Raw genomic sequence first — 13952 nt, 5'->3', positions numbered from 1 at the left:
TTTCTTGTGCTCTTTTTAAATCAAATATTATCATACACACTGTAAGATTAACCCGTTGATTAGAGTACTTAAAATTCATCAAGTGTTGCATCACAGTAACGACTAATGAAGCCCGATAGTTTCATGACTCATAGCAGATTTATGTATATGCAAAATACACGGCATATCTGTGAGCAAGCATCAGGCTAAGACAATTATTACTAATGACCTTGCTTCCAATTTGACTTCAATATCAAATGGTTAGCACTAAAAAAGTGCAAAGATTTAAATCTGTTTCATTCAAATGAGATCCGCCCTTAATCATTTTTAAATTGATGTTTTAATCAATGTGTGTTCCTTTTTAAAAGTGATTGAATGTTACTTGGAAAATTAGGAGCAGCAGTCATTATTGTAGAGGGTTTGCATTATTGCCGGTGGCAATCAACATAAATGTGCAATAACACCACCTCATACAGGATGTGCTCAAGTCTCTGGAGTGGGACTTGATCCAGAGCTTGAATCCATAACCTTCTGACTCAGGTGAGAGTGCTACCACTGAGCAGCGGCTGAGATCTCAATCTCAGATGGAAATATTATGCTGATTCAATGCACAATGTTTGTTGGGTAAGGATATGGAGCTAAGGCGGGTAAATGAAGCTGAGGTACAGATCAGCCATGATCTAATTGAATGGCGGAGCAGGCTCGAGGGGCTGAATGGCACACCCCTGTTCCTATGTTCCATTTTCCATCTTTAGGGCCTCTCTGCTTGAAATGGCCAATTTTGTAAATTGTGGGTGGTTTTGTAATTTGACTCGTGGAAATGGGCTGAGGTTACACAAACCCATTTCACTTAGGACCCTTATAGACATCAAGGAGAAAGCTGATTTTCACTCATCATCCGGAATGGATTCAACCCCGGGTTCCACACCAACCTGTTCTCATAAGTGAAATTTATAAAACAGATATTCATATCAACAAACACATTTGAAAAAAATTTACCTCCATGACCAATCCATGGATTTACATCAGCCATAAACAAAAGCATAAAACGGCTAAAATTAAACTGTAGCATCAGCCAGCAAAACAGGAATATTTCACACAAGTACAATGCCTGCCAGTTTGTACTGTGCATAAAATGTCCAGGCCAGCCAAAGAGCAAACAAATCATGTAAATCAGTATAAAACATATCTATCAAAGTTAATCAGAAATAATGGACTCGCCCCTCCCTATCTCTGTAACCCCCTCCGGCATCTCTGCACTTCTCCAATTCTGGCCTTTTACACATCCCTCATTTTAATCGCTCCACCATTGGTGGCCATGCCTTCAGCTGCTTAGGACCTGAGCTCTGGAATTCCCTCCTTAAAACTCCCTGCCACTCTACCTCTCTCTCCTCCTTTAAGACGCTCCTTAAAACCTACCTCTTTGACCAAGCTTCCTGTCCTAATATCTCCTTATGTGATTTGGTGTCAAATTTTGTTTGATAACACTCCTGTGAAGCACCTTAGGACGTTTTACATAAGAACATAAGAAGTAGGAGCAGTAGTAGGCCATACGGCCCCTCAGGCCTGCTCCGCCATTCAATAGGATCATGGCTGATCCAAATCTAGACTCACGTCCACTTCCCTGCCCTCTCCCCGTAACCCCTAATTCCCTTATCTGCTAGGAAACTGTCTATCTCCATTTTAAATTTATTTAATGTTGCAGCTTCCGCAGCTCTCTGAGGTAGCAAATTCCATAGATTTACTACCCTCTGAGTGAAGAAGTTTCTCCTCATCTCAGTTTTGAAAGGGCAGCCCCTTATTCTAAGATTATGCCCCCTAGTTCTAGTCTCACCCATCAGTGGAAACATCCTCACCGCATCCACCCGATCAAGCCCCCTCATAATTTTATATGTTTCGATAAGATCGCCTCTCATTCTTCTGAACTCCAATGAGTAGAGTCCCAACCTACTCAACCTTTCTTCATACATCAACCCCCTCATCTCCGGAATCAACCGAGTGAACCTTCTCTGAACCGCCTCGAGAGCAAGTATATCTTTTCTTAAATATGGAAACCAAAACTGCACGCAGTATTCCAGGTGTGGCCTCACCAATACCCTGTATAACTGCAGCAAGACTTCCCTGATTTTATACTCCATCCCCCTCGCAATAAAAGCCAAGATTCCATTGGCCTTCCTGATCACCTGCTGCACCTGCATACTAACTTTTTGTGTTTCATGCACCAGGACCCCCAGATCCCTTTGTACTGTAGCACTTTGCAGTTTCTCTCCATTTAGATAATAACTTGCTCTTTGATTTTTTCTGCCAAAGTGCATAACCTCACACTTTCCAACATTATATTGCATCTGCCAAATCTCTGCCCACTCACTTAGCCTGCCTATGTCCTTTTGCAGGTTTTTTATGTCCTCCTCACTCACTGCTTTCCCTCCCATCTTTGTATCGTTGGCAAACTTGGATATGTTGCACTCGGTCCCTTCCTCCAAATCGTTAATATAGATTGTAAAGAGTTGGGGTCCCAGCACTGATCCCTGCGGAACACCACTAGTTACTGATTGCCAGCCCTAGAATGAACCATTTATCCCAACTCTTTGTTTTCTGTTAGATAGCCAATCTTCCACCCATGCCAGAATATTACCCCCAATCCCGTGATTTCTTATCTTGATCAGTAATCTTTTGTGTGGAACCTTGTCAAATGCCTTTTGGAAGTCCAAATACACTACATCCACTGGTTCCCCTTTATCCACCCTGTATGTTACATCCTCAAAGAATTCGAGCAAATTTGTCAAACATGACTTCCCCTTCATAAAACCATGCTGACTCTGTCCTATTAAATTATGTTTATCCAAATGCTCTGTTACTGTTTCCTTAATAATGGACTGCAACATTTTGCCAACCACAGATGTTAGGCTAACTGGTCTATAGTTTCCAGCTTTTTGTCTACTTCCCTTCTTAAATAAGGGTGTTACATTAGCAGTTTTCCAATCTGCCGGGACCTTTCCTGAGTCCAGGGAGTTCTGGAAAATAATCACCAATGCATCCACAATCCCTACCGCCACTTCTCTCAAGACCCTAGGATGTAGGCCATCAGGTCCGGGGGATTTATCCACCTTAAGTCCCATTATTTTACTGAGTACCATCTCCTTAGTGATTTTAATCGTGTTTAGCTCCTCCCCCCCCCCATTGCCCCCTGTTTGTCCAGTGTTGGGATATTTTTAGTGTCCTCTACTGTAAAGACTGATACAAAATATTTGTTCAGCGTCTTTGCCGTCTCCATGTTCCCCACCACAATGTTAAAGGCACTATATAAATGCAAGTTGTTGCTGTAATATGGAGATATTTGGAAAAGGAAGGTGGAGAAAGTAAGATATTGATGGGTTACTGCGTTTCCTGATGGGTAGTTTTTTTTTTGCATGTTTGCTCCCAGTCTTTTGTTTGTTTTTCCTTGGTTTCCTTCGCTTTGTCACAATTCTATATCCTGAATCTTGCTCCTTCCTCAATCTGGGACAGGTACAGATCTGGTTACCTGACCAAGCTTAACATGTTTAACGTCTCTACACCTGACAGGTTAGGTATTATAAAACAAGTGACACTTGCACAGAGTTGATTGCTTCACTACAGCTGTCGATTGCCAGCTACAGAATTTTGACAGGGCATAAGCACTGTTGTGTTATTATTGCTGCAAAATAAATAAGATCTGACAAATACCACAATCCCATGCTTGGAACTCAATTCTATTATGAAAGTAATTCGTAAGCATTATAGTGCATCTCCCCCACACCATTTTAAAAAACGATCTATATTTGCAGACAATTTCTCCCTTCTCTGAGGTTCTCTCCAACCTCTCGTTACATTTTTATGTTGTTGCTTATTCTGTGAGGTCGCAGCCAGTTAACATATAAAAACGCAAGTCTGTAGTTTATTACTCAATACAAGTAAAACAACGAGCTCATCACTCTGTCTGACTGTTAAAAAAAAAATCTTGGACAGTCAATCTGTTGAAAACAAGTAGTAAAACCCTTGGCAGTCAGTTTATAATTATTTGCACCAATTGTCAATCCATCTGACATTTATTTAGCTTCTCTCTCTCTCTCGGTCTTTGTCTCCACATATTCAGCACGGTGGCATAGTGGTTAGCACTGTTGCCTCACAGCGCCAGGGACCTGGGTTCGAATCCAGCCTTGGGTGACTGTCTGTGTGGAGTTTGCACATTCTCCCCGTGTTTGCGTGGGTTTCCTCCGGGTGCTCCGGTTTCCTCCCACAGTCCAAAGATGTGCAGGTTAGGTTGATTGGCTATGATAAATTGACCCTTAGTGTTAGGGGGATTAAATACATGGGGTTACGGGGATAGGGTGGGATATGTGTTGGTGTAGGGGTTACAGGGATCGGGTGGGATATGTGTCGGTGCAGGCTCGATGGGCCGAAATGGCCTCTATCTGCACTGTCGGGTTTCTGTGATTCTTCTGTGATTCACATTGTGAAGTGGCAGCTTCGAGAACCTCTACATAATGGCTTGAATTTTTCATATGGTGAATTGCTGAAAATGCATAATCAAACCAGCTCAAACTGAAAAGCTGAGTTACTAAGCATCAAACCAGATCTTAACAATAGACGATCTCTGTCCTAGCGAGCACTATTTCATTCTTCTGGTTGTTGTTTTTATGCCATTGTGTTATTAAGAGCAGATCTATGCACAGAAGTATAAACGCTTATAATGACTGATCCTCTTTCACAGATTCACTTAAGAAACAAAAACAAAATTGATTATAAAAATGGATTGAAAAGGTATTTCAGAGTTCAGATAACTAACACTATTCGAAGAAGAGCAGGGACGTTCTCCAGGCCAATACTTAACCCTCAACCAACCAACACCTAAAACAGAGTATCTGGTTATTTATCTCATTGCTGTTTGTGGGAGCCTGCTGTGCTCAAATTGGCCGCTGCCTTTCCTACATTACAACAGTGACTGCTCTTCAAAAGGACTTCATTTTGGGACGTCCTGAGGTTGTGAAATGCGCTATGTAAATGCAAGGTCTTTCTTTATATATAAACCACCTAAGCTTCAATCTGACAACTTATGATGTCACTTGAACTTACTGGCTATGCTATTGGCTTGTAATTCCTTCTGATGATTACTTTTCCCCTTCCATCATTGGTCTGAAAGGCTAAAATGCAGTTGGTTGAAGAACCGCCATGTGAAAAAGAGCTGCACTACGTCGGATGATGGACATTAGTGGCCAACAGCTTCCTGCGAATGAAATCAGACACTAGAACAGAGACTATGGTTGCCTTCACAAAGTACAGGCTTGTGTAGAAAAGGTAAAAATGTTTCCTGTTTTAAACATAATTCAGCTCAAGGGTATAATAAAACAAGTTTTGGCTGCAGTTTGTTTTCAACTATAATTGGTTACAGAATGTATATGCAATAATGCCCTCAGATTTAAAACACACTGTTGGTGACCTCAGTAAACCTCAGCCAAATTTGCAGCCATAAACATAAACATAGACTTTTGATGGGAGAATTTGGAGGGAAGGTAACGAACGGGCTGTTGAGTTGAACAGTTCAAGTGAGACTAAATTCATTTTGGTTTCATGTTAAGAATTTGGGAAGAGAAATCTGTTCTGCATGCAGATTGACGATTTTTGTGGGGAATAAATTGATCTTTCTTAATAATTGTGGAGGATATAGCTTGGTTATCTTTTCTGAGTAATGTTTAACTATTATACGCAAAGTTTTGATTGGGGAAGGGGGTCTGATTGTTCTCGATGCCAAAGCTGCTCATGTCAAAGTCAGTATTTAAATAAGACACCTGTTTAAATTTATCCTCTATCCAACACAGAGAGTATATATTTATATAGGTGATTAATTTTCACTTCTCAATGCTCAGTGGCTCAAATGACACTGCAGGACTTCATAGGAAAAAATATTTGGTATTCTCCACCCTATCTCCAGGATATAAAATTGCAATACTTTGCATTCTCAACCTGCTACGCCATCTCCTTTAATACAACACACATCATTTAATACAACACACATTTAGGGTAGCATAGTGGTTATGTTACTGGACTAGTAATCCAGAGGCCTGGACTAATAATCTGGAGTTAAGAGTTCAAATCCCACCATGGCAACTGGGGAATTTATACTCAGATAATTAAAAATTAAATAAAATCGAGAATATAAAAGCTAGTAACCATGAAACTACCAGATTGTTGTAAAAACCCATCTGGTTCACTAATGTCCTTTAGGGAAGGGAATCTGCCATCCTTACCTTCAGAATAACAGCAATGTGCTCAACTCTTAACTGCCCTCTGAAATGGCCTAGCAAGCCACTCAGTTGTACCAAATAGTTGCTATGACAAAGTAATTGTAGGCGTACCTTCACCTCACAGACTGCAGCGGTTCAAGAAGGTGGCTCATCACCACCTTCTCAAGGGCAATTGGGGATGGGCAATAAATGCTGGCCTTGCCAGCAACGCCCACATCCCATGAATGAAAAAAAAAAAAATTATTTGTGTCTCTCTCGCCACGGGTGTTGTCAAATTGCCACTTTAAAATTGCTCCAAAGTGACAGTGTAGCTGCAGTGTCATGGTCCCAATCTGACTCCTAAAACGCAGCAGTGCACAAACCTCTCGGGGAACCCAGGCTCTATGCATAAACACATGTGTGCAAAACCTTCTCCTAGCACCTAGTTTGCGATTAGAAGCCTACAACATAACTTGGATGCTACCCACTGAAAATTGAACTCTGTACACAGGAACAGTAGGCCATTCAGTTAGATCGTGGCTGATCTGTACCTCAACTGCATTTAATCCATATGCCTTGATACCATTACCTAACAAAAATCTTATTGATCTCAGTCTTGAAAATTTTAGCTACCAATCTCATCAATATATATTAAAAATCTTGCACAATTCCTGCAAGTGTCACTTACTTCTTGTAACCTATTCCCCACCACTTTATTAAATAAATACCCCTGTTGTTACAAATGCTCGAATCACTGTGAGCAGTATCATGAGAGATCTACTAATAATGTAGAAATAGTATGAAATACACTCTTCCCAAACACAATAAATATAATTTATTTCTTGGGGAAAATGGATGATTTGCAGAATTCCACAAGAAAGTAAGTAGGTTCCTATGCTGTAATTAGGAGAGAGCTATTCACTCCAGTAAATATTAAGTCCAGACTTCAGCACACTACTGAGGAAGTGCTGCATTGTCAGAGCTACTGTCCTTCAGATGAGGTGGTAAGGTGAGGTCCATTTGCTTGTTCCAGTGCTTCAGGTGGACATAAAAGATCTTATGACATTATTCAGAGTAAGGAATCCTTCCAGTGTCCTAACATTTCTCCCTCAACCAACACAACCAAAAACAGATTACTGTAACTGGTCATTCATCTCATTTGCTATTTGTACCACATTTACCTATATAACAGTGAACTGCTTTGGGACATGTGGAGGAATGTCTTAAGATGCTGCATAAATGCTAGTTCATTCATCTTTTATGTGATATATATCTGCAGGAGTAGGGCTGACCAGAGTGCCGAAGTTATGAGTGAGTCATGGGCAACCTCATGAGTGTAAGATATGGAGGATACAGAATGGAGATGAATGGAGAAAAGATTTATTTCAGTTTTTTGGGTCAGGTGGATGCCCGGCACGTGTAGAAACCCACCCCATGCTTAAGAGTCTCTAAAACAGCTCATTAGAAATTTACACAGGTAGAATTTCTGTTTACCCAATATAGAGTACACACACTTTTGCTGTAGGGATTCCACCCACTTAGTTAAGTCCAGACTGCATAGGGGCAGGTTTGCAAGGTCCAAGGGTAATGGATATCCAATAATGTGCAGAGGTGTTGCTGGAGTTTAACCAGTTAAAATTGCACAGTTTGCCGGTAAGCTTCCCACTGCTCGTCAAGCCTGGACCATCCAATCCATTAAGTCACTAGCTTCCAAGGTTAGCTGGATCCAGGTTCTGGAAGACAATATTGGGAATGATGTTTTGGGCCATGGTGTAGTGTACATGTGGACAGGCCAATTAGGGAAATGGATGTGCTGGTCAAGCAGCTGAATGCCTCCACCATGAGACTCTGGCATATTACTCTTCCTGGCTGCAATGCACTTCACAAACAATTAAGTATTTTTGAAGTGTAGTCACTGTTGCAATTTAGGGAAATGTCGCAGCCAATTGGCATACAGCACGGTCCCATAAAAGATATAAATGACCAACTAATGTTTTGGTGGAGTTGGTCGAGGGGCCAATGTTGGCCAGGTCACTAGCAGAACTTCCTTGCGCGTCTTCAAATAGTGCCATGGGATCTTTAAAGTACACTTGAGCGAGCAGGCAGCGTCTCGATTTAATGTCTCATTCAAAAGACGGCACCTCTGACAGTCCTTCAGTACTGCTGTGAAGTATCAGTATAGATTATGAGCTCAAGCCTCTGGAATGGGGCTTGACCTGTGACTTGTTAACTTAGAGGCAAGGCTGACACACTAGTGGATACACGGTCACTGTTTTATCTGTATTTACTTTCTGACCATGAACCCCAAAGGGTGTCATTAACCAAGGCTGCAGAGGACAGCCTTTGTCTTCTAGGAGCCATTCTTCAAGTCTACCTTTTCCTTCAAATAACTCAGGCGAAAAAGATTTACTTTAAGGCAATTAACAGTGACTGCTGCCTGGGGAGAGGGCATTGACCTGCATCATACTGTGCTGCTGGGCACTGACCCATCTGGACATTGATAGAGCAGAAGTTCTTGCAGTTCATGCATGCCATGGCATTGTGTTTAGGGGTCTGAATGACCAATGGAGTGTCATCAGTAACATATTGGGCTTCATCCAGTGACGTGGAAGAATTTTTAGACCCTATCCTTCAGCTGTTTTTTTTCCCCCTGGGAACAGTGATACCAGTCTTTTAGTCAGATGAACAAAATAACAGTGATTTGGTTGATACATCTGTATGCTTCTGATTAACCAGAAAGACATGGAGGCATAGAAGTTCAGGACGGCTGTGATGTTGGCTGCAATTAGAAGTGTAAGCTGTGAAGCTGTCTGCAGTAGATGGTCCATCTCTGTCACTGCCTCCCTGGTGACTCTTCGCCTGTGAAGGCAGCTCTCTTCTAGCACAACCAGGTAGCTGTGCCTGGGTCTGTAAACTTTGTGTACAATGGCGGGTCAGGCAGATCCCGTGCAGAAGGGCCTTCCTGGCATTCATTCATGCAGTAATCTTCATCTCCAAAATAGTCAGGGAGAGATGATTACTGAATGCTATAAACATTTGGACAATTCTGGATGTAGCAATCCAAATTCAAACAGTTCCCCTTTTAAAAAAGAATGTATTTGCTGAAAGGGGGGATCATGGCTAGTCTCTAATACCAACGTTATACGGACAGGAGGAACACACTATGCAAATGAAGCATTAGCACCATGAACTTCCATATGACCTCATTTGCATGAAACTGCATTTGTAAATTAAACTGTTCCACAATGTTAAAGGCTCCCAGGAAATTATGTCACGTTCAAGTGGAGTGTGGAGCCGGTGAAATGAATCCCGACACAATTCTCTGGCACATGTGTGCTAAAACCTACAGCAGGAACATTCCTGAGAAATAAGAAATCTACCCCCCTCCACTCTAATCCGAGATGGAGTTAATTGCCACAGTATTGACTGCTGAGAGTCTCTTGAAATTACTACACAGAATCTGGCAGGTGTCTCAATACAAATTTTGGAAGCAATGTTAAACTGTGTTTTTCAGTGAACTGTGGAGTGAACCAGGAGTGGAATACACTTGTGGAGCTCTTCCAACTGTGTTGCATAATTTTTTGTGCTTCAAACTGGTTTAGCAAGTTCTAAAAGTACATTGTGCAGAAAGCATTTGAACTTACTACATGACTGATTGGATGGGCACAGAGTAAACCCAATCAGTCATAATTGGGAAAATAATGGGTGACCTTAATAGTTTTTTTTTTTAATTCATTCATGGGATGTGGGCGTCGCTGGAAAGGAAAGCATTTATTGCCCATCCCTAATTGCCCTCGAGAAGGTGGTGGTGAGCCGCCTTCTTGAACCGCTGCAGTCCGTGTGGTGAAGGTACTCCCACAGTGCTGTTAGGGAATGACTTCCAGGATTTTGACCCAGCGATGATGAAGGATCGGCGATATACAGGTAGACTACCCTTTATCCGGACTTCCGAAAACCGAAACCCTCTAAAAACCGAAGGTTTTTTCGGTCAGCGTAGGTCCAGCGTAAGTCGTGCGCACGAACCCCCGCGGACCCCCGCCGGCCCCGACCCCCGCCGACCCCCTCGCCGACCCCCCCGTGGACCCCCGCCGGCCCCGACCCCCGCGGACCCCCGCCGACCCCGACCCCCGCCGACTTACGCTGAGCGTCAGCGTAAGTCGTGCGCACGACCCCCCGCCGACCCCCCCGCCGGCCCCGACCCCCGCCGACCCCCCCGCGGACCCCCGCCGACCCCGACCGTAAGTCGGCGGGGGTCGGGGTCGGCGGGGGTGTCGGCGGGGGTCGGGGCCGGCGGGGGGTCCGCGGGGGGGTCGGCGGGGGTCGGGGCCAGCGGGGGTCGGCGGAGGGGTCGGCGGGGGGGTCGGGGCCGGCGGGGGTCCGCGGGGGGTACGGCGGGGGGTTGTGCGCACGACTTACGCTGCGCGTCAGCGTAAGTCGTGCGCACGACCCCCCGCCGACCCCCCCGCAGACCCCTGCCGACCCACCTTCCGAAATCCGAAATTCTCCGAAAACCGAAACACGGCTGGTCCCGAGGTTTTCGGATAAAGGATAGTCTACCTGTACTTCCAAGTAAGGATGGTGTGTGACTTGGAGGGGAACTTGGAGGTGGTGGTGTTCCCATGCGCCTGCTGCCCTTGTCCTTCTAGGTGGTAGAGGTCGCGGGATTCCACCTCTACAAGCTTCAGGAATATCTATGGAATTTATAAATTTTTGAGTTCAGCCAAATGTGTGGGAAAATTGATGATTTAGATAAGTTTCCTACAAAAACAATGTTCTCCCCCCCAGTTCCAATTATCACGGACTCTGCATTGATTTAGACGAAAAGAAGCTGGGTGATCATTGCATCAAATGATGCCTTCTGCTTGCTGGTAAAATACCAGGTTTCCCTCTGGCCTGTTGGCTGCTGATGTATTTGTGAGTTACCCAGCTCAGGTCAGTATCTCTCACCTAATACAAGGAATTCTGGTTTTACTTCATGTCCCACCCTGGACATTTCAAACTGCAAAAGTAGCCAGGGAGACACACAGTTAACATCAGCAATGAGCTCAGTCCATGGCACAGCAGCACTCTACCGGGATGCAATTAGAGAATGATTGACAGCTTCTGATCAACATCCAGAAACCCAAAAGGATCCCCACTGACTCAACAGAGTGAGCCTGTTGCTGCAGCACCAGAGCAGCATTCCGGCAACTTGGCCATCTGAAAGTTGGTTGTACAATGGACGGTGAACTGTATTAATATCAGGGCTTCTTATACACACACACACTGGGAGTAAAGGAGCATTGAAACTACCATTGCTTTCAGTCGATATCAATACCCGTGTGTGCAGTACATAGTGTGGATGAGATGTCAGCCTTCACTGGATGGGAGCAGTGGGAATTACATCAATGGACCAGATGGGCCTATTTTTCTACAGTGCGCAACTATTTCCATGTTTTTGAACTATGTAAGATTACAAAGACATTGGGTTTTCTTACATTTCCTGTATCTCTGTAATCTCTTTCAGCCCCACAACCCCCCCTCCTTCAGATATCTGCGCTCCCCTAATTCTGGCCTCTTGAGCATCCCTGATTATAATTGCTCAACCATTGGTGGCCGTGCCTTCTGCTGCCTGGGCCTTAAGCTCTGGAATTCCCTGCCTAAACCTCTCCGCCTCTCTACCTCTTTCCTCCTTTAAGACGCTCCTTAAAACCTACCTCTTTGACCAAGCTTTTGTTCATCTGCCCTAATTTCTCCTTATATGGCTGGTGTCAATTTTTTTGTCTTATAATACTCCCGTGAAGCGCCTTGGGACGTTTTACTACGTTAAAGGCGCTATATAAATACAAGTTGTTGTTGTACAGAGACACTATTAAAACAGAGATCATTGAAATCGTAACAGTTTACACTTTCAACATAAACACAGTACTTGAACTGAAACATTTGCAAATCAGAACCACAGTCACAGCTGACGGTGCTGTGGAGTCACTGAACTTCATTTCCCTCCACCCACCGTTCACTCATGATCTTCAGGCGAAACAATGAACAATAACACAACCCGAATAAGCCCCGCATAAGAAATTTTCCGACAACTTACCTATTGGCCCGTTTAGCTTTGTAGTTGTAATACTTCACAGCATCGTCTTGCTTCAGGAGGCGGTCCCCGCGTCCCCGGGATGGGGACTGCACTTGGTACAGAGGGTGCGAGAGGAGTTTGCGGAGTTTGGAGAGAGTTGAGCTGAGCGACCAGCGCCCAGGCTCCGCCGGAGCTCCGCTGCCGTTCGCGGGGAAGGTCCGCAGAGCGGCGCTCCCGTTGCGGGACTCCTCGCACGGGCAGCGGTTTCGGACGAACCGCTGGTGTAACTTTGGTAAGATGTTGAAGAGCAGGTCGACGGTGAAAACGGTCGAGAGAAGCAGAACAATTAGAAATCTGCTTCTCGAACTCCACATGGTTTGACTCAGTCAGTCAGTCTGCCAGAGAGAGAGAATCTGTCACAACACGACCCACGCTTATCAGCTCAGCCGCAGAGCCTTCTTAAAGTGACACTGCACCCCCCCCTCCGACACATCATTGCTGGGCTTGGGAAGATTTTACAGCACATCACAAAATAAAAGGAGACGCCCTTTACCCCGAGGCCTTCCTTTCTCTTCATCGGTTGCAAAAAAATCTTTTAATTTCTATATAAAGTCTATACAAGGAATATCGTGGGACTGGGATACATTTTTGTGCCACACGAGCGAATACACATTTAATTTGACATTTTTGGTAACTAATTATATGTTGCTGAATGGGACACGGTCATCATCTGGTTTCTGAAAACAAGGATTAAGTGGAAATTATTAATGTCTGCAGTGCGAGCATACATTTCTGAGGTAAACGAACACCTCCGCCAGTATGCGGCAGTCTTTCTAATAAGACTTATCTTTGAAGAGTTCTACTATTTGTTAACTTTTCACTTGATTGATTCTGAAAGAGAGTGCTGAAGTAGAATGAGGTCATGCCTTTACCATAACCCTTCACCTCCCCACCAGAATGCCAATGACCCTTCACTGCACAGGGTGCATTTCACTGAAGTGAATGCAGTCAGTAACCTGCTGTTAAACGGATTCATTTGACATTGATATTTTGCTTACTATTCCCCCCACCACTTCACTTTCTCCTTTTAAGTTAGGGTGACCATACCTCCCCATTTATTGGGGACAGTCCCCGGGGATGAGGAACTGTGTCCCCGGGCAAACAATGCCCCGGGAAGAGTCCCCGGTTCACAAAACTTGTTCCCAAAGAGTACCCCCGGCCAGTATGTGTACCCCCCTGGGCAGTGAGTGTACCCCCAGGCAGTGAGTGTACCCCCCTGGGCAGTGAGTGTACCCCTGGGCAGTGAGTGTATCCCTGGCCAGTGCGTGTACCCCCTGGGCAGTGAGCGTACCCCCTGGGCAGTGAGCGTACCCCTGGGCAGTGAGTGTACCCCTGGGCAGTGAGTGTCCCCCCCCTGGGCAGTGAGTGTTCCCCCCCTGGGCAGTGAGTGTACCCCCCGGGCAGTGAGTGTACCCCCAGGCAGTGAGTGTACCCCCCCGGGCAGTGAGTGTACCCCCCCGGGCAGTGAGTGTACCCCCCTGGGCAGTGAGTGTACCCCTGGGCAGTGAGTGTACCCCTGGGCAGTGAGTGTCCCCCCCCTGGGCAGTGAGTGTCCCCCCCTGGGCAGTGAGCGTACCCCCCGGGCAGTGAGCGTACCCCCCGGGCAGTGAGTGTAC

At 44.9% G+C, this 13952-nt stretch overlaps 1 protein-coding gene across 1 annotated transcript in view; it reads right to left on the bottom strand.

Moving 5' to 3' along the window:
• Positions 1 to 12842, bottom strand: part of fam20a (FAM20A golgi associated secretory pathway pseudokinase) — a 73821-nt gene extending 60979 nt beyond the window's left edge. Inside the window, exon 1 of the mRNA XM_085963667.1 lies at positions 12298 to 12842. Coding sequence (XP_085819793.1) covers positions 12298 to 12650 — 353 coding nt within the window. The 5' untranslated portion in view covers positions 12651 to 12842. The remainder of the gene's footprint in view (positions 1 to 12297) is intronic.
• Positions 12843 to 13952: the final 1110 nt, after the last annotated feature.

The sequence above is a fragment of the Somniosus microcephalus genome, chromosome 21 (genome assembly GCF_052327205.1).
Source record: "Somniosus microcephalus isolate GS21.2 chromosome 21, FLI_Smic_1.0, whole genome shotgun sequence".
NCBI classification, from domain to species: Eukaryota; Metazoa; Chordata; class Chondrichthyes; order Squaliformes; family Somniosidae; genus Somniosus; species Somniosus microcephalus.
Note: the sequence above shows the minus strand (reverse complement) of the source record. Positions and strands in the feature narration are given on the sequence as shown.